Source organism: Lepidochelys kempii, chromosome 16, assembly GCF_965140285.1.
Source record: "Lepidochelys kempii isolate rLepKem1 chromosome 16, rLepKem1.hap1, whole genome shotgun sequence".
NCBI lineage: Eukaryota > Metazoa > Chordata > Testudines > Cheloniidae > Lepidochelys > Lepidochelys kempii.
This window is the reverse complement of record NC_136395.1, coordinates 25,215,137-25,241,885: the sequence shown is the minus strand read 5'-3', so window position 1 is coordinate 25,241,885 and position 26,749 is coordinate 25,215,137. Positions and strand designations below refer to the sequence as shown.

Below are 26,749 nucleotides of genomic sequence, written 5' to 3'. Positions count from 1 at the left end.
ACTCTTGCTCAAAAAGTTATTTGTGAAATTTGTTAGTGTATGGACTGTTCACTTGTAAAAGTGGTGGTTTAAAAGGCGCAACGGGGTGCATGGGAGAAGATTCAGGATAAACACAGAAAGAATTGCCCCACATGATCCTTGGTCCTCTGTTAAACCTTTTATATTACAGAAAAATAGCACCCTTTAAGTGCAGATCTACTCTGAAAAGTAACTATAAAAATAGCACCTTCTTATTCAGCAAACATACTTTTTTGGTATTCAAAATAATCTTCACTGATTTTAGTGACAAGCATTTTTGCCATTTTGTCCTCCTGTTAGTCTTGAAAAATCAACACAGCTATGGGAGATGGATTTTCATCACACTTGTGGGAAGGCCAGATTCGGCTTTCAGTTGCACCCCTGAAACCCTGCAGAAAACGAATATATAACTTGGAGAACATCTTAACATGCAGAATCCTTATTACTGGTGGTGATCCTTGAACAGGAAATAGAGCATCTTGACTGACCTCCTGGGTGACTAGAGCTCTGGCATTTACAAAAAGAAAAAAACAAACCCATTTATATGTGAAAAGTAATGTTTATCTAGAAGTCAGAGTAATTTTTATATTATATTAGTGCATTGCATAGTGTAGCCATGTTTCAACAAATAGCCTTAGGAAAAAAGGGTAAAGTCAAAGTAGACAATTTTATAAGAAGTTATGATAGTGATGATCACCGTAGAAACATGCATAAATAAATCTAGGAAAAGTATTAGAGCAGAATACAAGACTAAGCCAGGTTTTTGAAAATTATTATCTCAAGTCCATAATACGAGGAGCCGTGAAAACAGTAGCTTGTTTTGGTCTGTTTCAAGTTGCAGTACATTGGTGTGATGTTTCTTAAATAAAACAAACATTTCTTCCTACAGTATGATTCTTTTGCTGTCCCCAGAGATAAATGCAGGTTTCCAATAAAAAGTCAGATCAGAACAGTATCTTGGAATATTGTCCTGTAGTGGTCATTGAACAACTCCCTTTACATTTAGGCTGTTTCTCAGAAGATTTAAATATGATGGACATTATGCGATATGCAGAAACAAGCAAGTCTGTTCTATCTAAAGAGAATTTATTTTCACTTCGAGCCATCAGAGCTAAAAGATGCAAAGCTATTATTGGGACTGCTCACTTCCACTTCCTGGGCTTTTAATATGAACCCAGTTTCTTAGATCCGCATGTGATGGTTGTTAGAGTAATACATGAAAGACTAAAGTCCTTTTAGGAAGTAATTTAATTCTAATAACATGGACTAACATGGACAATAAGTACTAACATGGACAATAAGTTACTGAGCTAGATGAGATGCTTTCAACTTTAAGTAACTTCAGAAGGAAGGCTTGACAAACCTACTCATTATAGTACAAACAAGTGATTAATCTGCTTGTACAAATGGAAAATTGCAATGGATGCTTTGAAATTTGCCCATTTTAAGATCCCATGTTGTCTGCATCTAGCTACTATGTAAAGAACGCAGCCTCAGAAGCATGGTTAAAATCATAGTAAGATTGTTTAATGTTAGAACTAAATCCATGTTGTAATTTTTAATGCCTAATGCACTCAATCTTTAATAGTTCAAAGTGCTTAATAGTAGAATTAAAAATTGGGCCAGATCGAGACTTCAGTGGGTTTTGAATCAAGTCCATAAGGAAGGTTACAGGATCCAGTAAGCATACCAGAATTGGTTTAAAATATGAGCCCCATATACCATATCACTCCATTGTGAATCAGCTTCACAAATTATAAAGTTTAAAAAAATATATATGTTTGAAGGAAAGTCAAGTACACTTATTGTGGCTGATAGGAAAATTTAAACATTCCCTTGCAGGGTTGTGAACTCAAATTCAGCAGCATTTTGCTCCTGCAACAGAAGCAGAAAGTGAAACTTGATTATCTGAACTAGTCTGTCCCAAATGCACTAGTTACATAATAAATAGCAAATAGTATATTTAGACTTCTAAAATCTTCAGGCTTAGTAATCTAAGATGCTGCTCTTAATAAGACAACAGCTGAAAAATCACATTTGTCTGAATATTTTTGCCTACTACTGTTAAAAATAAAAAGTACTCTCTGTTTACTTTCTGTATTTGACAGCACTTTGTGCTTAGTCATTTTTTATATTGTGTTTATGGGTTTTTCACACAGAAAGATCGGGGCAACTCCAGGGTAATGGTAGCACCTGAAAATACTTTCAGTTCGTCTCTTTAAAAAAGACTAGATTTTTAAGTTGACAATTCTTGTCAGAATGATTTTTGGTAGGGCACTTTTTTTTAAATTTTGTTCAATTTTTAGAGTATCAGAGCAATTTGTTTTTCAATAGGACATCCCTAAATATGTTCCTTGTCAGAAAAAATAGGAGTCTGTACAAAAATTTCTTTATACTTTTCTAAGAAACTGACTTGATAATTTGGAGACTTTTTGAACATACTGGAGAGCAAAAATATCAGAATAGTTGGCATGACTCTTAGCTTGTACACACTAGCACTTACTTCGATATAACTTAAGTTGCTCAGGGGTGTGGAAAAGCCACTCCCTGAGCAATGTAAGTTACACCGAGAATGTGGACAGCGCTATGTTGGTTGGAGAAGCTCTCCTGCCGACATAGTGACTGCCGCTCTGGGAGGTAGAGTAATTATGCCGATGGGAAAGCTCTCTTTCATCAGCCTAGAGCATCTGCACTACCGCGGTGCAGCTACATTGGTACAGCTGTGCTGCTGTAGTGATTCTAGTGTAGACTAGCCTTTATTTAAAAGCCTGGAAAATGAGCTGGTACTGTTACCTGCAAGTTTCTGAATTAATTGTGGAAGCTAAGCATATATATGCTCTCTGAATAAAGATTACTGCCCTTTGAATCTATTAATGAGGGACGTGGGAATGGAGACCGTTCAGTCAGTGACTCGTGTCATGCTGTTACCTAGATTGTATGTATACCAGACTTCTTAAAATTTCCCACTTGCTACTCATGACAGAAATGGTGGAAATTTAGAATATGTTACCTGTGTTGTCTAACCTAATGCTATTGGTCACCAGCAACCAGTCTTCACTGGCATTAGCAGTAGTATAGCAGAACCTGTGGTAGCAAGGGTGGGAAGTCTTAGGATCTATCTACTTTAGATGTTTTCCTTTTCTCTACAATTGCATTTTTGTTTGCCTACCATTGGATACTCAAGGGTTGAGGTGGACTAAATGGCATTATACATTTAAATTCATAGGGAAATCAGGATGCTTTTAGCATTTTGTTCACTCTTGCTTATTGTACTTTTGAATATCCATGTCTGAAGATGCATGTAACAAAAATAATCCTTACAGGTATGCAATGTTTTGCCTAAAAAAAGTTGTGTGTCCCTCCCTAGTACAGTGTGTGCTTTATGGTAGGGTTAAAAATATACTTCACGGTGTGACTATGCTCACTTAGTATTGAACATATTGGATCCACATTTAGGGTCAGTGGGATAAGTCCAAAGTTTAATTTCTGCATTGTCTTACTTTTTTCTAATTTTTGTATAAAATGTAATTCCCAAATGATGTTGAAAATCTCATTGAGATAAGAACATCTTGTACAAGTATCCTGTTGCTTAAAGAGCATTGGATGCTCAGTGCTAAATAGCATTTCTAAACAGATGGTCATAATTAAAATAAAATACATCCACTTTTCAAGTCTTATGCTGTGTTCTAATAAGTATTTTAGTGGTCCAACATATACTAACATCACTAACTAAACAGTAGAACAGCCAACAATTGATTCAAAATGAAAATGGAAAGTTGTTGAATTCAGATGGGACAGGGGGAAACTGTTGGCTTCCTCAAAACAATAACATTACCTTATTTCCACTTTTGGAAAAGAAAATATAGTATTGAGCCTTTAATTCTTTATAAATATAGCAGTGTAGGGAGTAATGTGAGTTCATCTGCATTTTTAAAAAGAAAAGTGCTAATTGGACAGATTAATAGCACTTATGCAAGCCATCTGGTTTCTAGGATTTTGGTAGCATCAGAGCCAACAGGTAAATTGTTGTAGAGTAGTTATGGGTGTGGCTGTTTAGTTTTAACCTTTACAAGCACCTACCAGTTTGATAGTGTCAGTGTTGAAGGCTTGAATTTAAATAGTTTAGTTGGTTCTTAGCTGGAGTAGCCTTTAAATATTTGGGCTTGTTTTCTTTTTATTGATTTTGAATTATGTAAGATGGGATGTCTTTCAGAATATATGAGTAAATTTTCCCTTTTCCCTTCAAACATATTTCTACATAGGATTTACGTGGAACCTCTGCACAAAGTGAGATATTTCAAAGGAAAGACCTGCTAATAATAAACTGAAGTTGTTGCTTGTTGGATCTAGATGGCGTTTTGGTGACATTTTCCATATTGTAATTTGGTCTCCATATTTTTACCTTTCCTTGTTGTGGAACCAGCTACAGTGCTATGCTCTGCAAACAATTGTGTGAACAAAGTATCAGCTGTGTAATTGCCCCCAAATACCTGGATTTCCAGTACAGCAGAGATCTTTCTGCCACAGACTTACGTACGTGGAGTTTCACTGTTATGAATATGAGGTAGCGAATGTGTGAAATGCAAATAGAGAAATGTACGCCCCTGGGAGCAAGTCCTCTGATGGGCTGTTACAAGGGAGGTGATGTGAACACAGATTTACTCTCCCATTCCAGCAATAAATGTTTTACCACTTTTAAAAACAAAAAATGTAAGTGTATAATGGATTCTGTTTCTATAAAGCAATGTTTATACTGACACCTGTTTAAATTTGAACAAGATGGGTAGGATGAAACATCTGTGATCATGTTGCACTCCACTTTGTGATAGTAAAACAAATATATTATTTCTTTGACTTCCCACCACCCTTCAATTATTAGGGAGTGTTCTTAGTTTTTGAAAATTGTGAGCTTGATTTGTATCTGAGGTTCTGCCTTTAACCTTTTATGTGCCAACCAATGATTTTCCGTAAAGTGTTTTAATTCCATGAGTATACAAGAAACCCTGATGACATTTACTGAAGATAGGCTCACAAACTGGATTAGTGTAGACTAGCTGGAAGAATGTGATGGGATTATTGAACTGTTATTATTGATTGCTATAACAGAGGCAGGGTTGGATTCATTATATGGGGATTTCAACATAAGTTTTTGGGTTTTATTTAATAAAATGTTAAAATCTTGCTTTTTAAATTAAAAGCAACTAATTGCAAAATGTTGTGTAGAAACTACATCCTTTGTTCATTTACTTTCCAGCTGCCAAAATACGGGACAGTGAAATAATGGTCTTCTAGTCTGCTAAACAAGCATCCAACTTCCACAATGCCTGTGCAGGCAGCTCAGTGGACAGAGTTTCTGTCCTGTCCAATCTGCTACAATGAGTTTGATGAGAATGTGCACAAACCCATCAGCTTAGGTTGCTCTCACACTGTCTGTAAGACCTGCCTGAACAAGCTTCATCGCAAAGCATGTCCTTTCGACCAGACTGCCATCAATACAGACATCGATGTGCTTCCTGTAAACTTTGCACTTCTCCAGTTAGTTGGAGCCCAGGTATGACTTAAGGAGCTCTTTACTTTTTTCCAACATTACCATTTACATTTTACCATTGCAGCAGGAATACATCCTCACTGTTTCAGTCTGGGATAAGAAAAGGTCTGATCTTTATAGCATCTGAAGGCCTGTGTACGCTACAAAGACAATTACATCAGGAGACCAGGTTACCAGACACCTGTCTCTTGTCACAACTAAAACAATATTTCGTTGTGTTATGTAGACAGGACTCTGTGTTCTAACAGTGACGCTGTAATGTGCCACAGTTCTGGACAGAATATGTCTGTAAAATGATTTTAAGAGTGTCTTCCAGTATAACTGGGTGTACAGCTGTGTGAGTTTGTAGATAAATACCTCCTGGACCTAGAGGACAATCAGCAGTGTCATTAGAAAAGTTAATCTACAGATTACACTCATTCATCCTTCTCATTGGGAACTAGTTGAGTCAAAACCTCATGTTACTTCTTACATTGAAAAGAATCTGACCTCTGAACCCAGGTTCAGACATCTGTTCTTTTGAAGCACCCATGATGAGGGCTTTTAGGTTTGAGAGAGTCTCATCAACTAATTGAATTAGAAATTTTTCCCTCCAGTGCCTCATAGTGGTGGCACAGGAATGTTAATAAAGTCAGCATTGCACTTCAGGAAACTTGTAAGTAAATAATCTATCTCTCTTGTGCCCTTTCACATGTGTGTTCAAAGAGTTTATCTTTTCAAGTTAATAATTCTTTAAAAGAATTGGGATGCCACCTGCAGAGGGTGCATTTTATTGTGAGCTGCTTAGTGCATTGATTATTTTAATTTGTCATCCAGACAGATGTGACGACAATGGGTATATTAAAAAAGTCATTGTGTATGTTATGGAACATAGTGTCATACACTAGTATGTTTTCCCTTCTCAACTTCATATATTTATTTAATTCTCTATTGCTAATAAAGTGTTTGTAATAGTCACCTTGTCTGCCTATTACAAACTTCACTTCCTCTGACTGCTCCACTTCTCAGAGTACACCTTAGCTTGTTCAGTACATTGTAACTAAAATCACCTTTGTTTTCTGCCACTCTGACCAGATCGTGCCCACAGTGAGTCATGCACCAAGTTCAGATTCACCATTCTTCCCTTTTAGGACTGCAGAGCATGCTGTGCTTGGCTACATTTCTATCTCTAATTTCTCCTTGTTCACCTTTTCGTGTTCTGCTCTTGGCCAGTTAATTGCATCTGGTCACTTCCTTGGTCTCCTACAAGCAACTCTGCACTTCTTCTCATGCTGCCCCTATGCATTGATCATCCTCCCAGGCCCTGTGTACCATGCACCTTACCTTTCAAATAACCCTTCAGAGGTCAGTTCTTTCAGCTGGTCTTCCATCACAGACCTCCCCTCCTGCCCTGTTTTCCTCTTTAATCTCCAAATGTTAATGTATCTATCCAAAAGCACCACAAGAAATGTTCTGTAACACTATCTTAATCTTTCGTCACCATAACAGTCATCCTCTATAATCCCTTGCTGTATTATGAGTATTACATTCCAAACATCATGGCGTTGAACCTGTCTTTCATTTCTCTGTGAAGAGTAGTGTAGATCTATGGTGTTATATAATTAGCTTATACTGTGATAAGGTGAGTAAGGCAGGTCATGGGAAAGATTATTGACACTGGCTACAACTCCCTTTTCTTTCCTTTGCAATTTTTGTAGGTACCAGATCATCAGACAGTAAAGTTAAGTAACTTAGGAGAGAACAAACATTATGAGGTAGCAAAGAAATGTGTGGAAGATTTGGCACTCTACTTAAAGCCACTAAGTGGAGGAAAGGGTAAGTCGTCTTAAAACTCTGCAATTCTTGGTATATCAGACAAGCTTACTCTTAACAGAAGTATGTTCTCAGTGCTAACTGGTTTCAGTCTGTGAAGTGATCGTTCTATCTTTCTGGTAACTTTTCCTTTATGTCTTTACTGGTTCGTGCACATCTATGGTGCTTTGTAAATAAGTCTAGCAGCTATATTGTTTTTGCTTTTGAGGGTAACTAGTACATGCTTTTCATTTAATAATGTTCTCACCTAAGCATAGGAAAGGAACCCAAACTCTTCAAGCTAAACAGGTGGTTTGTTTTGACATAGTTAAATGTAAGATTTTAATTTAAATTCCTTTATTAGTCAGCTATCCATGTATGATTGTAGTGACAAGGGATGGACTGAAACAGACAAGTGCCAGAAAGCCTTTGTGGTGATCTGCAGGGAACTAAGGAATGTTCTGTAGTCCATGTTGAAAGCTGTCCGAAGTGTATTATGCTCCAAAAGTGAGGTGGGGATCCTACATAAAACCTAAAAATGGCATGGCTTTATCAGACATGGCACAGAAAAGGGGCATAGAGTGAAAATAGACCAATTTAGTACAGATCTTGATAAGCAGTGGGGGGATGAGTGGGAGATACTTCAACAGCAAGGATCAGTAGTGTTGGATCAATGCTGTGATGGTGAGTGGCCTCTTAGGCGAAAAGAGTTCGTGGTGGGGTATGGCATTGGTCTGTTGCTTAAGCCTATACTAGAAATGGTTGTTTGCCTTTCACTTGATCAATCTGTCTTATTATTAAGACTTAGTTGACCATTTACCTCTTTCTTTAAAGGAGTTGCTAGTTTGAATCAGAGTGCCCTGAGCCGTCCAATGCAAAGGAAACTGGTGACGCTAGTGAACTGTCAGCTGGTGGAGGAGGAGGGTCGTGTTAGAGCCATGCGGGCAGCACGCTCACTTGGTGAAAGAACTGTGACAGAACTGATTTTACAGCACCAGAACCCTCAGCAACTGTCTGCCAATCTCTGGGCTGCTGTCAGGGCACGAGGATGCCAGTTTCTAGGGCCAGGTAGGACTATTGCAGAATGGATCTGGCTGTTTCTTTTCTTACCAGGAAGAACATTACTTGGGAGTCTTGTCATTGCAGTTTGGAGGTAGATGTACTCTTGTTTTTCAGGTTTATGGGAAAGAGCTAAGGGAGGGGGGAGAAGGTTAGGTATTCTAACCAGTATACCTCTTGGTTTTGTTATGGTCTATCCCTAGATACTGCAGGGAAACATTCCACAAATCTCAGCCCATTAAAAATAGATGTATTTTCCTTACTGTCTGTAGCCCAGTATTATTATGTAACATGCTGATAGTACTGAGCACTATGATTAGTGCATAGGCACAAGGTTTCTCATTCAGATTTAATGTTTGTGCCTATACCTTAAGCCATAGAGTCCAAAACCACCAGCTCAGGTTGCATGGTAATACTGAGCTAAAAGCAGTTAAGTTAAAATTTATGGCTTTGGAGTCTTTTCTATAAACCAGCTATTACCAGTAAATTGATGCCAAATTGGGTGTAGGGTTCATCAGAAGATTCTGTTTAAGTTGGCAACGCAGTGAACTTGTAATTCTGATGGATAGTTCTAATATTCCTGTGCCATTCCTACCGCTAGATTTCATCAGCTTCCTAGTATAAAATTGGCAAGCTACATGAAATGGCAAAGGCTGAATGTTGAGACTGCGCAATGTAAAACCAAAAGTTAAAAAGTGCCAATGTTATTGAAAACAGGGAGCCCTGAATCGTCCAGTCTTCTTTCAACTGGAACCACTGACTGCATTTCAAGCATTTCTGTGTACTGCTTTGTATCTGGACTAGCAGATTTCTTAAAATGGGGCACATTTTCACTGACTGTGTTTTGCTATGGTTGGTTGTTGGACTAAAAATAGTTAAGATATTGTGGACAAGAACTCTCAAACCAAATGTTCCTGTGTACACTGTTAATATATGGTAGTCTTACTTTTCTTATGACTTTTTTTTTTTTTTAAACGTCTGTTTAAAGCTATGCAAGAAGAGGCTCTGAAACTTGTGTTACTGGCACTTGAAGATGGCTCTGCACTCTCAAGAAAAGTTTTGGTACTTTTTGTTGTGCAAAGACTAGAACCAAGATTTCCTCAGGCATCAAAAACAAGCATTGGTCATGTTGTGCAACTACTGTATCGAGCATCATGCTTTAAGGTAAAAGATTGGATAATTTAAAATGAAAACTTGCTTTTAATTTTTGCAACTTAATACCAGTTTTATTTGTTTTAAACTTTTTGATACAAAAGCAATGTTTAGCATATAGTTCTGAGGAACCAATATGGCATGAATATCTTTCACCTGCAACATGCTACTCAAATTCAGATCTTACCCATTCTAAAGATACAATGAAGCATCAAGAAGTGATCTAAAACCAATTAATCATTTAATCCCACTAACTGTAGCCTCTGCGTACACAGAGATGGTGAGACGGAAATATATGGAGAGAGTCCTAATGCATTCAGTACTGATGCATGCATTATAAAATGGACATGAAATGTTTAAACCTCTCATTTATTATACCATACCTCTTTTCCACTGAATGCTCCCAACTCTTGATCTCTGAAGAGTAAGAGATGAGGAGTAGGAGGTGAACGCTGCTTTCCTGTATGGTAGTGTAGAGCACGATCAGTAAGAAATTAATCGGCCCAGAAAGGCAATAAAATAATATGTCAGCTGACAAAGACAGTCTGATCTAGACATCTTCAATAGAATATCAATATTTGATACAAAAGCTCTTATGTTCAGTGACGTGGGAAGATGGTTAAATTTTTATTTCAACATATGATTTCTGCTAGAAGGCCTAGAGTACACTTGATATACACATAATGTAAGCAGGTTTCAGAGTAACAGCCGTGTTAGTCTGTATTCGCAAAAAGAGTCTCTAAGGTGCTACAAGTACTCCTTTTCTTTTTATAATGTAAGCAGTAATTTGATTTGTGACCCATTAGCAACAACGCATTTTTCCCCAAAATAAGATTTGTGGGATGTTTTTCGAGACAGTCATAAAAATACAGTAACTTAACTTTGTAGTAATGTTCCTGAAAAATGCGACTTTAAGTGAATCCAATTTCCCCATAAGAATTAATGTAAATAGCGGGGGTTAGGTGCCAGGGAAAATTTTTTTTGCCAGACAAAAGACTACACACACACTCTATAAGTTTTAAACAATTTAATAGTGTACACAGCAATGATGATTGTGAAGCTTGGTTGAGGTGATGAAGTCAGAGGGTGGGATATTTCCCAGGGAATGCCTTTGTGTTAAATGATGAACTAGCAATTGGCTGAGCCCTCAAGGGGTTAACTCATTGTTAATGTAGCCTCACACTCTACAAGGCAGCAGGAATGGAGGGAGGGGAGACAGCACAGCAGACAGACACGTGTGTATGTGTTAAGTACACTGACCCACTCTTAAGTACACTGCCTGCTCCCTCCTCCTGAGCCCTGTCGTGTGTCTGCTCTATGGAGATGGGATAAGCAGGGTGCAGGAGCAAGGGGGAAGGGGACACCCTGACATTAGCTCCCCTCTTCTCCCCTCCTCCCTCCCCCCAGCAAGCAGGAGGCTCGGGGAGCAGCTCCAAGGCAGAGGGCAGGGGCAGCATATGGCAGTGGGGAGAGGGACAGCTGAACTGCAGGCAATTGATAGCCTGCTGGGCGGCTGCTGCACAGGGAACTTAGGGGAGCGGGGAGCTGATGGGGGGCTGCTGGTCCACCCTGGTTCCAAGCCCCCACCAGCTTGCTGCAATGGGCTGCTCTTCTACAAGCAGTGGACAAAGCAGGCGGCTGCCAGACGATGTTATAAGGGAGCATTGCACAACTTTAAATGAGCATGTTCCCTAATTGATCAGCAATGTAACAATGAAACAACGTTAACTGGGGCAACTTTAAGTGAGGATTTACTGTATGTGTATCACATCTTTACTTTGCATTTTTATAAAAAGAAAATTAGCACTGTACATGAGTTAAAGGACTAGGAGCCAGGACTTGTGGGTTCTATTCTTGTCTGTGTCACTGCTGCAGTTAGTGACCTTGAGCCAAGATATTTTGCTTCACTGTGTCTCAGATTGCCCATCAATAAAATGGGATAATACTGACTATACCAAAGGTGTATTTATGAGGTTTAATATGTATATAAAGTAAACTGTGATCTTCCGATGAAAGGTGTGTGTAGCCAGGTACTTTTGTTAAAACTGGTACTAATTGTCTTTCTGTAATGTATACTCTAAATTATAGAGTGCTGGGCAACTTTTTGATCATCCTTCCCCCACCCCCATTTACCAGTTAAATTCTGAACGTTTGCTATCTCTCTTTGAGTTGTCTTTTAACATTGGGTATATTGAAATGATAGTGGAACTGAAGGTCTAATCCTATAGCTGTATATCCTGCCAACCACATATTATCTTCAGACTTAAGCAAATCCAATTTCTGACTTAGTTGAAGTGATTTGACTTGATGTCATGTCCTCATAGTGACTATCTATACAACACTGGATTATCTGGCTAGCCCACAGTAATGCTATTCTCTGCAGCGGGATGAATTTTTGGAAGAACTAAGTGTTGATTCTATATACCAGGGGTTCTCAACCTTTTTCTTTCTGAGGCCCCCCCAACATGCTATACAATCTCCATGGCCCACCTGGGCCACAGTAACTGGTTTTCTGCATATAAAAGCCAGGGCCGGCCTTATGGGGTAGCAAGCAGGGCAGTTGCCTGGGGCCGCATGCCACAGCGGCCTCCGCGAAGCTACATTGCTCAGGCTTCAGCTTCAGCCCCATGCGGTGGGGCTTCGGCTTTCTGCCCTGGGCCCCAGTGAGTCTAATGCTGACCCTGCTTGGAGGACCCCCTGAAACTGTTCCCAGCCCGTCAGGGGGCCCCGGACCCCTGGTTGAGAACCACTGCTATATACCATGGCACACTTGTTTATACATCTGATGGACTCTGCTGTAATTAAAGAAAAATGAAGTTTTTAAGCATTGTTGAATTCTTGTTTTTTAGGTCACCAAAAGGGATGAAGATTCTTCTCTGATGCAGCTTAAAGAGGAATTTCGGAGTTATGAGGCTTTGCGAAGGGAACATGATGCCCAAATTGTCCACATTGCCATGGAAGCGGGACTTCGAATATCACCAGAACAATGGTCTTCCCTCCTTTATGGCGACTTGGCACATAAGTCACACATGCAATCCATTATTGACAAGGTTTGTCAATGGGGTAGATTTAGTATCCTTTTCTTGTTAGATTTAACAGTTAAAGGGTATAATACTGAAGCAGTTTTTAAACTATTATAACCTCTAATTTTAACTACGTTTTAACATGACTAGAGAGTAGGATGGCTGTTTTTTTGTACGTAATCTTTATGTACAAAGCCCTTTCAGAATTTTTAGTGTTTACAAAGGTCACAGAGAAGCAGTGCAAAAAATCACTTTTTCTAGTTTTGTGTCTTATGATGAAGCTTCATAGGGCAGATTCTGAGCTGAGAATTGTAATCTCTCACCACTGATAATCACTATATGCAATCTGAAGACACTGCCTGTCTCATTTTGGAGCCCATCTGTCTTGAAAGAAAATGAGAATACTTTTTTGTTAAAATGTCCAGTTTGTAGAATGAAGAGCATTAATGTCACTTTTATTTTCAGCTCCAGTCTCCAGAATCATTTGCAAAAAGTGTACAGGAGTTGACAATTGTCTTGCAACGTACAGGTGATCCAGCAAACTTAAACAGACTTAGGCCTCATTTAGAGCTTCTGGCAAATATAGATCCTAATCCAGGTATGTGAATGGTGTTAATAAATGTAAATTTTTTCCCTTTCCTTTTTAATGGAAAATATAACTCTACTGGTAACAAATTCTGTTTCTGCTATAAACAGTTCCCATCAATTGATGTTTTTAACCTGCTGTTGAAGATTTTCCTCTTAATCCTTGTACTGGATGTTTCTGGTGTGATGTAAAAGTTGTCTCATTTAAGATGATGATATTGGAATTATTGTTAAAACGTGTTTTCAATTTGTCAATTGTAGATGCAGCTTCTCCAACATGGGAGCAGCTGGAAAATGCAATGGTGGCAGTGAAGACTGTGGTACATGGGCTAGTGGACTTTATTCAGAACTATAGTCGAAAAGGTCATGAAACACCACAGGTGACTATGTTTAATTACCACCTGTATTTCTGAGTGTTCTGTGACGCTTTAACAAAAGGGCTTCACTTATTTTGCAAAATTAATGTTGATGTAAAACATTTGTAGCCTACTCAGGCTTTCCACTGCCATGAAATAAAGTAGGATTAATATCCCAGGCCCATGTTCCCTGAGCAGGGAGTATCTAATGCCATTCACCAAGATCCCTTCTAGCCAATTAAAAATAGACATTGGATTGGATTCTCTATGGTATTAATCGATCTTCCTTTTGTAGGAAAAATGGTATCTATTTATTAATACAATACTTTGAGGATGGACTTGGGTAGAACCCCTAGGGTTCTAAAAAGAATGCATTAGGACCTCTCCTGATTGACTGACTGGCAAATTAAAACAAGCCATACTTATGTAATGTCAGCTTAGAGTAGACTCCCTGTGCATGATGTCTGTAGTTAGTAAAGCATGACCACAAGGAACACTTGATTTAAATCTTAGTGAATTTTATCTGTTACGTGTAATATAAAGCTATGCTGGGACTACTTTCACCTTTCAGACCCCAGTGGTGCCACATTAGTTAGCTCAATACTTGCTCACTGAGGTTTCTTGTCTTGCTTAATCAAGACAATTGTTGTTCTGGTATCTTTTTAAACAAATGAAGAAAAACATACAAGAAATATCAAAATTATAAGAACTCCTCAGTCAGGGTGTCCACCGTACATAGGTGATATAATTTACTTGTAATGGGCTCATTATGCAATCGTTTTATAAATATATCTTTTTAGCCCAATTGGTTATGTTCCATCCATTTTTATACATGTATATGAAATACCAAAACTTTGAAGTTAATTGTTTACATAACAGAGAAGAGCAAGAATAATTTTTTAAAATGTTAGTTTAAGGGATAATACGTTACAAAAGAACCCTAGACCATCAGCATATAGGACCATCAGCATGCAAATCCTCCTGTATCCCTTCTATGATCTGAATGTCCATACTCTGTTCCTTCTACAACCACCCAAACCAAGCACATAGCATCTTAAGTAATTGCCATCCATTCAAGACTCTCCCCTCCATATAAAACTATACTGTGAGCCAGGATCAAGGATATCTGTATAACCCAATCATAAGAACCTATTTCACATAAATCACACAAAAGGACCTTTGTATATAAGTTACACAAATAGCTGCCAAATCTTAACAAGATAGACCATAAGTGCTGATCGTGGCCTTTTTGCATTTCATCATTTTCTAACTTAAACTTTACCATTCTTCCAGATTTACCTTCTTTCCCACCCTGACATCTGGCAATTATTCTGTCTGTGCTACGTTAAAAAAATGTGAATTGATTGTTTCTCAAGCTTACTTAATGCTAGATTCCCTGGACAGATGGGAAAAAAAAGAGGGAAAATAGTGCAGCTCATTTGACTAAAGAGCACAATAAACTTTTTTCAGAACATTTTGCTTTCTGACACTAAGATAAATGTATCCATCAATTTCCTTTCTCGTGACACTTTTAGCACTGGAGACAAGGACACTCCTTCCTCTGTCATACATCCAGTGTGACCTGTGAAAAAGCTGACATTAGGGGTCTTTTGTTTCCTTCTTTCTAATCATTGGTTCGCAATCAATGCTGGAAACATGTACTGGTCCACCAGTGTGTTCTTCAGTATATTAAGATCTACAGATCTGACCATGAGTCTTTTGCCTGCTTTCAGGCTACAGCTCGGAGCTGTGAATTGCTGGTTCAGGGATTTGCCCCTCCTAGTGAAGAGCTGGCCAGTTTATTCGATGGAAGGATTCATCTCACTGCTGTTGAGTTTAAGGACTGTTGGATCTAAAACTTTTCAAAACTAAAATGAAACCTAGTATCTGTTGCAATTGGGCTTAAATTTGGCTGGATCTGTCAAAGTTTGGGGTTGGCTTTTAGAACTGAGCACTTAATTATTTGTTTGTCTTCGTTCCTGAGGCTTTGAGCATCACACTTTGTGGCATACCTTTTGCAGCTTTCCTTTGATCCCAGCATAACAGACATACAGACAGAGAAGCCTAAGGTGAAATTCTGCTTGTCCTGCATCTCTTCCCCCATCAGAGTGTATAGATAGTGAACTCTGCTAACTTTGTGGCCAAGGTAGGCCCCCAACACAGGAAAGGATCTCCTAGGTTGTCTTCCTCTGGACCAGGAGAGAATCAGGGCTGCAGAATCAAGAAGGTGGCGAGTGATGCACTTCTTCGCACAAGGCGGGAAATAAGAGAAGCAGGGTGGTTTCTCTGAGCCAAAAATCACTACTGCCAAACTTCTTGAGAGTGCCTTGTAAGCTACTGCTCCATCTTCTCCATCTCTCGCTGCAAAGAGGGGGAAGGAGGACTGAGAAAAATGGCATGGTGGAAAGAGGTTTCTCCAATGAGCCTGCCTTGGGATCCAGTGCTGATGACAGTGGTTCCAACAGTGGGTGCCCTCCATTTCAGTGGCCAGCGCAGGGCCCCAGAAAGCAAACAAAAGATCTAGTTGGCAAGATTACATTGAGCACTTAACTTTTTATGCCTTACTTACAGGCATTAGCCAGCCCCCCTTTTTTTATGGGGACCTCTCACCTGGGCTTCTCTCATCCAATGAGTTCCTGGCATTCGGGGTATACAGAGGTCCCCCATGGGCAACTATATGGCTGGCTGGTATGCACCTCCTCTCCTCCAAGACTTGTTTCTAACGGCACTGACGAGGGGATCAAAGGAACACGGAGCAAACCAAAGGGAAAATCCTTGAAGGAGATCTACACCTCTGGCTCCCCAGGACATTACTTAGCCCTGCTTCAGATATCCTTATCTCATATGGACAAAAGCTGTAAAACAAAAACCAAAGAGGGGTCTGATCTTCACTGCCTCCCCAAGAGGCTGTCCACCCAGAATGAACCCTGTTGTTTTTAAGTTCAGAGTCAGAATCTTTCAGTGTCTTTCAGACTCTAGTTAAAGTTTCTGTAGGGTGCAGGCTCCCTGTCCAAAGCACTCATCTAGAAATAAAATGGCAAAAGTTATTATGAAGAGGGCTGAGTCTTTTTCATGGGAAGAAGTTCAGCTTTCCAGGTCAGAACTGATGAGACAAATAGGGAAATATGAGAGAGACTCTTCTTTTGGGAAGACCAACTAAGGCGAATAACTGCTGCGTGGGACCTTACTACAGAGGAGCCTTCTATTTTAAAAGAAGTGGGGAAAAAAGACAGGCAGCAAAGTGAAAAGAATGAGAGGGCCCAAAAAAACCCAGACTCTGTGGCATGGTGGATAGTGCTGCGGACTTCTAATAATAAGTGTTGTGGGTTTGTATCCAACTAGTTACCAACAGACAGGTAAGTGGATTCCTGTCTAAGAAGGGCATTATAAAGCAGCTTCAGCAACACTTTGGGCCTCCGCAACATCCACCCCCTCCACTTGAGTAATTGTACCATGGGTAGACATGTCCAGCTTCCTCTCAGGGAAAGTCAAAAAGCCATGGGGGCTACCAGCAAACATTCAGAAGATATCCCTGGCTTCATTGTTTATCTTGGATGCCTCTTTCAGTGGTTTTCATTTCTCAGGTAGGGTCAGCAACACAGGCATGTTCTTGAAAAGCAGACACCCAAGCAAAGCAACTCCTGTCAACATCACTATGTGCTGGAGAAAAACTTAGAGAGCGCTGATGGACAGAGGTAGTGGCTGAGACCAAGGGTGGGGAACAGAAGGAAACTCTTCCATCTGCAAGGCAGTATGGATGGAATAAAAGCCCAACTGTACGGTCAGTCCTCCCAAGGCCATTCTGTGAGCAGGTACAACTAAAAAAATCAGTAAAGGAAGGTGTAAAAATAAATTTAAAAAACGCCTACTCTTTCCTGTTGCATGGCCCCGGCACGTCCATTCAGAAACAATCTGATTGGTAGCAGACTCTTCTCCTTTACACACAAATGTCTACCTGTCACACTGGGCAAATAGGTGTTGGACTCACACACTCAGTAGAACTAAACAGAATATCAGGCACAGATTTGTTTTATCCTCAGTATTAACTGTTGATATATGCATTATATATGATGTAAGGATAGGATTTTCAAAGCCAGCTAAGAGAGATGGATCCCAAAATCTCCACCTAAAAATATGTATATGAGGGATAGGATTTAGTTCTTATCCCTATCTCCTTCAGTTTTGGGGTGATAAAGGCAGTTCTTTACTCATGGGAGGCATTCCTTTTCATCTGAGAATTGGTTGGAAGGATGTTAATTGAGTAGTTCTCTTGCTGCCCTCTGGATTGGAGAGTAACAGAAACCTACTATGTGATCAGCCTGCAGGAATTTTACCCTGGTATTATGGGGTAGACAATACAAATTTGTCATAGTTTTGCTTTAAAACTACTGAACACAAATATGTTCTTTTAGAGCTTTCCTCTGTTCCAGTAGTTCCCAAACTGGGGGCTGCGACCCTTCGGGGTGAGGGGGAGGCAGAGGTGTTGCGAGAGCCCTGGTTATATTGCATTAAAATTAAACTGAAAATTTAATTTTAAAACATTTTTAATTTATAAGGGGGGAGGGTTACACTCAGTCTTGCTGTGTAAAAGGGGTCCCCAGTACAAAAAATTTGAGAACCTCTGCTATATTCCTGTTGATTATGACCCCTAAAATAGGAAGGGGTATTTTCCTGAACTGAAACTTTCATGGGGAAGGGGAGCACGCACTCAAAATTCAGATGTATGATTCCTAGGAGGTTGGGGTTGAGGTGTTGCTCAGGATTATGAGGGCTTAATGATCCTGAAAGACATGGCATCTTGTAATTAGTACCTGACAAATTCATGATTGTAAGCAAAATTTTCTGAATGCAGTACACAGCAGAGTTAGCCACGATGAGCTCAATGTGACAAAAGGGTATTCGTAATGTCAGTGAAAAACTTCCTTATCTAAAGGGGTGATTGAGAATGAAAAATATCAACATTTGCATGTCTGTATTTATATATTTTTTTAAAACTACTTATATTTAAACCTGTATTGGATCTTAAGTGGGATTTTTTTTTTGTATTTTTAAGCCGCAACCAAATAGCAAATATAAAACGAGTATGTGCCGAGATCTGCGCCAGCAAGGAGGATGTCCACGAGGAACTAACTGTACATTTGCTCACTCTCAGGAAGAGCTTGAAAAGTAAGTCTGGGGATGGTGTCATTCTTTCCATCAAATCAAGGCAGCTTTCATTAAATCTTGAAAGTAGCTTCCTTTGTGTGTGAATTCATTTCTAGGGATCCTTGAATTGCAAGAGAACTGTTTGTGCAAATTAGACCTGTTAAAAATAGCATCTATAAATAAATTGCCAGAATTCCCCTTTACTTAACTCTCAGAATATAGCAGAATCAAAATTTTCCTGCACAAAATTATTGACTCTGGGCCTGGCACCTTAAGAGATCTGCAGTGGTGTAAACTGAGGAATAGTACCCATTAATCAGCAGTTTTTTATTCGTGACTCAATTTACCAAATATCTCATGTATAACTTCATAAAGCTATTTCCACCCACACCCATCTCCAAATTAACAACTCAGATGCCTCTCAGAGGCTGAGTTGGTTTTTTACTGTAGAGTGAAATGTCTGATGATCTACTTTGTTTTTCCAAACTAATGCTCATGGTTTAAGTTAAATTGTGAAGTGCTGTTAATGATATCCTGCTTATCCCTTCTGTCATGTCAGTTTTACAAATGCATTAGACTGCACAATGTAAACTCCTTTATCAGATTTGTCTTTGTAAATATAGGTATCGTTTGAGGAACAAAAAGATCAGCGCGACTGTGAGAACATTCCCTCTCCTAAATAAAGTCGGTGTCAACAGCACTGTCTCAACCACAGCAGGAAATGTAATCTCTGTCATAGGAAGCACTGAAACAACAGGAAAGATGGTGCCGAGTTCCAATGGGATTGCAAATCTGGAAAGTGGTGTTCCCCAATTGATTCCTCGCTGCGCTGAAACCTCCTTAAGAGTTCTGGAGAATGTCAAGAAGGGGGGAAAGTCTGGAGCCAGTGGTCAAAATGCCTCTGGGTCTCCTACAGAATCGCTATCTGAAAAGTATGTATTTCTATGAGCTAAAAGAATTGGGATCAAATATTCTAATGTCCACATTTTGCATTTTTCCTATCCTTGCAAGCAGAAGAGAGGTGATAAAGGTCTGAATTATGTTCATGAGTAGTTTCTGGTTTAGTCTTTGCTACTGAGTGAGTTATAGATACTGAACTCTGGTTCTGTTTTATGCTCTCCACATCTTGAATGGCATATGTTTTTCTTTTCCTCGTGACTGAAGTAGCCAGTTGCCCTTTAAAGGGTAATATATAAGCCATGCATTTCAGAAAATCTGCTGTAGCTCATGTGCAAGCCTAATAGAAGACTTTCCAAAGGGCACAACAGTGCATTCTACCTATTGAAGTTCAGAGTTGAGCTTGAAGGGGAATAGCCTCTTCTGTGTGAGGTGTTAGCAGATGATATATCCAAGTAATGTGTCAGGTAGGAGGAAAAGTGGAGATGCACTGGAAATGCTCCTTGGCTGTGTAGCAATGCAAGGTCTGATTTTAGCATTGGAGATGTAATTTTGTTACTCAGAAGGTCAACCCAAGTTGTGTCAGTGCTTTAATTTTTAAATCTCATATAGACTGGCTAAATTGGTACAGCTCTCCACATCTGCTCTCTTCCCCGGTTTCCTGCACAGTATCTAATCTGTCATTGGGGTTATTCAGTTTAAAAACAATTTGCATCCATACTTTATTGTAGAGTTGTACAGTATAGTCATTGCATTTCCAGTTATCAAAAATATTATTTTGTAGTCCTGGAGGTTTTCCAGGTATCACACCTTTTTAAAACTGTTTGGGTTTTGTCCAAACAGCACTGGACCTCAGACCAGCTTTTTAATGCCTATCTGTTGTTTCCAAAACATGCTTTCAGTACTGGTATCTGAGCTCTAGGTACAAACTAAAAGGTTTAGATCAGCTTATGAGTGCATGATGTTCTCTTGAAGATAGCCCAAATTCCTCATTATCTCCACTGGTATTTCTGAAGACTTCAATTATTTTTTAAAATACAACATTGATGCTATTATTAAAAAGCAGACTATGTCATACTGGAGTGTTTTGTGTTTGAGTTAGAAATGACGAAAGATGAATACAGATAATAAGTAGTAAATGCAAATCCATTTGATTTCTTTGCAATTCTTTTCAGTAAAATTTGCTCTCCACCCAAGACTCCTGTAAGCCAGGCAGCAGCTACCTCAGCTGGTGGTCCTAATATTGGAACAGAGATGAATTCTCTGCCTCCAAAATCCAGCCCATTTGTAACCAGAGTACCTGTCTACCCTCCACATTCTGATAACGTTCAGTATTTTCAAGATCCTAGGACACAGTTGTCCTATGAAGTTCCACAGTACCCACAGACAGGTGAGTGACATGGTTGCTGAGCCATAGGCAATCCTTTACTTTTGCCTGTATAAACTTGAATGGGTTTCAGTGTTTGTGCTTTCTAAATTTCTTCAAATCCCAATGGCACCAAGTTCATGTGGGGCTTATTTGCTGGGCCTCCTGGTTTCAGCAGAGCCCAATACCCAAGCTTTCGAACTCTGAATATTATGATTGAGTAAAGAGAGGGCCGCAGAATGCAGGAGCATTGCTACACTCTTTGCATTATTTCCATATTTAACTAGAGAGGTCTCCAAAATTCCTTAAAGGAAGTTCAGCAACATTTAAACCATGCCTACTCATTGGAGAGGGGACAGATGTGTTGAAGACTTGTGTTGTGGAGAAAAGTTGTTTGCTTTCCTTGTGTGAAACTCGTGAGACTCCATCTTGTTTGCATCCTTCATGGAGCTGGCTTAGCAGTCTCCTTTTATAGTGTCTTACTGGAAACACCACCCTTCCTCACCCCTCCATGTGTCCAGTTCTTTACTGCTCACCCACAACGAGAGCCAGTCTCTGCGCTCCAGTGTGTATGGGTCTGACTTCAGTCTGTGTGCATCCATGGGCGGAATTTAGTTCAGGTTGTGCATTTCCCACTAGCATTTACAGACCTGAATAATTCAAGCTTTTCCCAAATCTTTTCTTGCCATCGGTGTACACAGACAGTCCCAGTGTGCCTCTCATAGACTGCACAAATGTCTGTATGCCCTTGAGGAATGGTTTGTTTGAGTATTCATCTAGGCAGAGACCTGAGAGGGAGACACTCTATGTACCAAGTGCCTCTGCATACTGTGCTTGGTATTTTGGGAAGCTAACAAGCACCATGTTAGATAGAAGAAAGAGGTTCCTATTAAGTGCAGCCAAGAAAACTGCTGTATCATTTGTTCTAACTTCAGGCAGGTCCCAGCTGTCAGAGTAGGGTATAGGAGGGGGAAATGATCTATTCTGCAGTGTAAAAAATAAACCACTTGCCAGCTGATGGCTTAAAGACCCTCAGAATTCTTTAGACCCAAAATGCTGAGATATAAACAGAGATGACAGACCTTTTTCTTTAAAAGTATCTATCTAACCTCATATATAAAAAATACACACACACAGGTTTGGAGAGGAAGTGCTAAATTGCCACCTGTTCTTGTAAAAGTGCTACCATATGGTGGAATATACTGCTCCTCTGCCCCCCCTCCCAACAACGTCTGGTCCTGTGAACACACTGTACAGTGTTAGTACTGCCCCTGCAGACCCAGTTTTCAAACATGCAGTGCTCATCCACAGAGAAGTGAGGGAGTTAACAGGGGACCTGTAGAAACAAGACACTTGACTCTGAAGTCAGTATCAAGTGCTACTTAAAATTTTAGAACTGTTTTAAAATTCTGATCCTATTGAGACCAAATTAAATATGCTTTTTTCCAATTTTCAAGGATACTACCCACCACCTCCAACAGTACCAGCTGGTGTGGCTCCCTGTGTTCCTCGCTTTGTGAGGTCCGGTAACGTTCCAGAATCCTCCCTCCCACCTGCTTCCGTGCCATATGCCGATCATTACAGTACATTTCCCCCTCGAGAGCGACTGAATTCTCCTTACCAACCTCCTCCTCCGCAACCGTATGGACCAGTTCCTCCCGTCCCTTCCGGAATGTATGCTCCGGTGTATGACAGCAGGCGCATCTGGCGTCCACAGATGTACCCAAGGGATGACATTATTAGGAGCAATTCTTTACCTCCAATGGATGTGATGCACTCATCTGTCTGTCAGACATCATTGCGCGAAAGATATAATTCGTTGGATGGGTATTACTCCATGGCTTGCCAACCTCCAAATGAGCAGAGGACTGTGCCTTTACCAAGGGTAGGTGAGAGTGGAAAAGAAAAGGATATGATTTACTTTAAAAGTCATGACCGAAATCATACCACCTAATTAGCCCAGAGCTCTTTTCTTGCCTTGGGTTACACTTGTCAAGCAGCAACCCCAAAACAAGTTATTTTTCAAACCATAATAGGCAGATCTTTGTCCTTTTGGGTAGGGCTATCTTAGACCCCTTTGCTCCTCTGCTTACAAACACACATCAGCTGAATTAATTACACACATCCTAGATGTTGCCTACTCCCATTTCTTTGATTCACATTATGACATGACTCTATGCATTGAGGAAGACGCTTGGGATCCAAGATGCATCTCCCTCTGCCTAGGTCCTATAGTGACATCTAAAAATGGGACTCCAGTCCAAAGGATCCTGACCCAGGGATGTCAAATGTATGGTCTGCGGGCCAGATCTGGCCTGCTAAATGTATTTATATAGCCCAGAGGATATGGTCAGATTGTTCAGAATCTCAGCTGTCTCTTTTTTTTTTTTTTTTTAAGTACATTTCTAGCCCTTGTGGTTGCAGAGAAAACCTTTAAAATGTAAACTTAATGTAATCAATACAGTAATGTTTGCTTGCATGTGCAGATGGCTTCTGACAGTAAATCGGGGGTTTGAACTCTCCTGCCCCCTATTAATCTCGTTGGAGTGTCAGCTCCAGTGATGACACTTCAGTTGGAACTGTAACTGTTTTATTGCGGAGCATTGTAGCATATGGACTGGGAAATAACAGGGAGTTAAACCCAAGGGGAGGTAGGAATTAGGAGTTGCTGCAGAGAAGGAAATCCAAAGGAAAGAACAAAGGAGATGCAGACACAGGAGGATGGAAAAGGAAGAAAAAACAAAGGGAAGAATTAGTGGTGGCGATACAAGGGAGCAGATTTTCACACTGAATGATGCTGAGTATGACGATAATGTACTGAATGAAAAATACCTAAAAGTTGAGTTATGGTGTAATGGCCAGATTATCCCCTGGATCGCACTCTGAATCTCCCAGTGACATCAGTGGGAGATCACAGTGGGGATGAGGGGCAGATGGCTCCTAAATTTATAGCAGGGCCTATGAACCATAATTAAACATGGACTAAATTTGACACCATGCTGTACACGTTCCTTACCTTGTCTCCATTGTTTTCTCTCCTGTATACAAATATATGCCTTTCAACTGGTATTTGGTAAGGTAGCTGTGACTGTTCCTTGCTTATTCTTCTATGTGTTGGCAGCTATGAGAAACCTGTAAATTACCTGCATGATCCTGCTGTGAATATTCATACGTTGATGCCCTCCTCCCGTTGTTTACTCTAGGAGCCTTGTGGTCACTTGAAGACCAGTTACGATGATCAGTTAAGACGGAAGCCAGAGCAATGGGCACAATACCACTCTCAAAAAACACCTCTTGTGTCCTCAACCCTTCCTATGGCAACACAGTCTCCAACACCACCTTCTCCTCTCTTCAGTGTTGACTTCAGCACAGAGGTGAGAAACCAAAGAATTTCATGGTATTTTTGCTTCCTTTTTCTGCACTTAACAGGAGAGCTTTTCTATCTCACTCTTCTGTGATTCTATTAGATCAAGTTCATTCCCCTGCAAGTACAAGATATAATCTCCCTAAGAAAGAAAATGTTGGATATTAAGCTGATGTTACACTTGATCACTGACAGAAGGCCAAAATTAAGTGAAGAATTGGTTTAACTTAAAGGCAGCTTAACTTTGTAGCACAGTGTTAATTTATTGTTAAGACTCTTATACCATAGAAACTGGTGTAGAGTTTCACACAGATCTTCTATGCAGTTAGACTAATAAATCATATCAACAGCATATCACAGATATCAGTTGTAATTAACTGTGATTGGAGCCTCTTATGAACCTTCAGACTTCTGTGTAAAGCACAGTGGATACATTTTTTTCCATTAGGAAGAATCCTTCCATTTTATTTTCTTGTTCTTAATGGCGCTATCACATGATGAGAAAGTTCATATGTGCCTGTAATCCCAAAGAATGCGCATACTGAAATAAAAAGTGACAAGGCCCTTGTAAAACATTTAGCTGTGTGGTATGACAGTAGCAAAATGCAAGTGAGGCTTAGGAAGCAAGGCATAAGAACTGGCAGTGTGTCTTGGAGGAGAAAAACCCAATCTTGCATTCTCTTTTTCTATACACATAAGAATGAAAATATTCAAAATAGATCTTGGCTAAAAAGCCCCTTTGTTGGTGTTTATTCTAAGTTATCACAAATAGTTATTTTAAGGGTTACGTATTGTTACAGATCTGCCATCAAGTCCTGGTTATGGCCTTACTCAGGCTGGAGATTTCTGAGTTTTGTTCTACCAAGGTTTGCTTGATATAACTTTAGTACAGGAAAAATGCATTTCTTTCTCTTAAGTTTTCACTACCCTAGTGATTTGCCCCAAATACGGTCATTAAAGTGCACTGGTGCCAACCCAAAGTGTCAGGAGGCAAAGCAACTATTTGTACAGGTGAAGCTTACTCCTGCTTGGAAGCAGTAAGCTTCTCAGGTTCAAAATGTGGCTTACAGTGGTTTTGTGCTAAGGGTTGATGCAGATTTACCAGTGGTTGGCCGTTGATGGCAGAAATTGAGGCAAATCCCCAGCATGGACACGGCCTTAGACTACCTGCTTCATGTCTTGAAGCAGATTGATTTAATAGTTCACAGTAAGCAGTTTTTCTGTATAAACACTTAAATACTAAATTCCCTTTGTTTTTTGTACCTTTTTTTCTTCCTTTTCAATAGTTCTCGGAAAGTGTTAGTGACTTGAGTGGTGCTAAATTTGAGGAAGACCATCTTTCACACTACTCACCCTGGTCCTGTGGTACTATTGGTTCCTGCATAAATGCCATCGACTCAGAGCCCAAGGATGTAATTGCCAATTCAAATGCTGTGTTAATGGTATGGCTGTTCTGTGCTCTGCCTGCTCACTCATGGGGTGGAAAGTGCTGCAAGTGTTTCCATTTGATTGCCAAACTTAATTTGATTGCCAGGCCTCTTGTAAATAAACTAAAATACCAAGTCTTGAGGTTAAACTGGTTCAGCTCATTCTAAACTGTTTGGAACAAACTTTTGCCAAGTGATGTAAACAAACTATCCTCTTATCAATGAAAAAAATGCAGTGGTGTTTATAACATTCTTAGATTTAAGACAAACTACTTTAATACCAAATCAGTGTAAATAAAATTTACTGTTGGCCATAAATAATAATTCTTCAGTAAATAATTTATATTTCGGAACTCCTATTCCTCAGACCTTTTTGTTACACTGAAGAGATGAATGGATGGACTACTACGAGGCTGTATAATAAGGACATCCACTTCTGGTCAGGTTGCTTGCAAAACTGTGCACCTTCAGCAGTTTCTTCCTCCACTCATGCATAGCGTTTCCCATTTAAGAGATGTCTACAATAGTGTAATAGTGACAGGACAATCCTGTGTGGTGGATTTGACAGCCTAGCATGGGCCAGTGTGTCAGAGTTAGGCAGACATCTCCATTGGATTAATAGGATTCCAGCTAACTTTAAGTGAGGTTCTCAGAACTGCTTGGCCTTGAGCAAATTATTTTTTTCTCTTTGGGGATCTGAGCAGATTTTCCTATTCCATCTTTCTCATTGTTTCAGATAATTTTTATTTTGAAGTGAGTGCCTTCAGCAGTGTTAGTTCTCCAGAGAAGATATGAAAAAGCTAAAACTTGCACTACACACCATAGAACAGAGTATTCTGCATAAACTTTAATCATTTATTTCGTTTGTGTAATTTCCCTTGAACATAGCTCTCGCTCTGCTAAAAGGCTTTTGGAATGTACGTATCCTCCTACAGTAAAAAAACAAAAAAAAAACCCCAACCATGAAACCTTGAAATATATGGAAATATAATTGAACGAAAATACAGCATAACCTTGT

At 39.7% G+C, this 26,749-nt stretch overlaps 1 protein-coding gene and 1 non-coding gene across 12 annotated transcripts in view; both read left to right on the top strand.

Moving 5' to 3' along the window:
* RC3H2 (ring finger and CCCH-type domains 2) overlaps positions 1 to 26,749 on the top strand; it is a 40,081-nt gene that overhangs the window by 2,151 nt on the left and 11,181 nt on the right. For 4 of the 11 annotated variants that reach the window (XM_073314089.1, XM_073314092.1, XM_073314090.1 and 1 more), the window contains exons 2-16: positions 319 to 513; positions 4,281 to 4,551; positions 5,273 to 5,569; positions 7,264 to 7,381; positions 8,192 to 8,425; positions 9,405 to 9,580; positions 12,418 to 12,618; positions 13,057 to 13,189; positions 13,438 to 13,556; positions 18,586 to 18,698; positions 19,301 to 19,609; positions 20,750 to 20,964; positions 22,398 to 22,825; positions 24,144 to 24,314; positions 25,591 to 25,746. In XM_073314089.1, the coding sequence (XP_073170190.1) occupies positions 5,339 to 5,569; positions 7,264 to 7,381; positions 8,192 to 8,425; positions 9,405 to 9,580; positions 12,418 to 12,618; positions 13,057 to 13,189; positions 13,438 to 13,556; positions 18,586 to 18,698; positions 19,301 to 19,609; positions 20,750 to 20,964; positions 22,398 to 22,825; positions 24,144 to 24,314; positions 25,591 to 25,746 (2,604 nt within the window). In that variant the 5' untranslated portion in view covers positions 319 to 513; positions 4,281 to 4,551; positions 5,273 to 5,338. Of the gene's footprint in view, positions 1 to 318; positions 514 to 4,280; positions 4,552 to 4,572; positions 4,729 to 5,272; positions 5,570 to 7,263; positions 7,382 to 8,191; positions 8,426 to 9,404; positions 9,581 to 12,417; positions 12,619 to 13,056; positions 13,190 to 13,437; positions 13,557 to 18,585; positions 18,699 to 19,300; positions 19,610 to 20,749; positions 20,965 to 22,397; positions 22,826 to 24,143; positions 24,315 to 25,590; positions 25,747 to 26,749 lie in introns of those variants that run through there. The other 7 variants (XM_073314081.1, XM_078849067.1, XM_073314082.1 and 4 more) reach the window with 6 other exon arrangements.
* On the top strand, positions 12,845 to 12,952 carry LOC140899459 (small nucleolar RNA SNORD90). Its single transcript, XR_012155344.1, has one exon. It is a non-coding gene; the product is annotated as a small nucleolar RNA SNORD90 (small nucleolar RNA).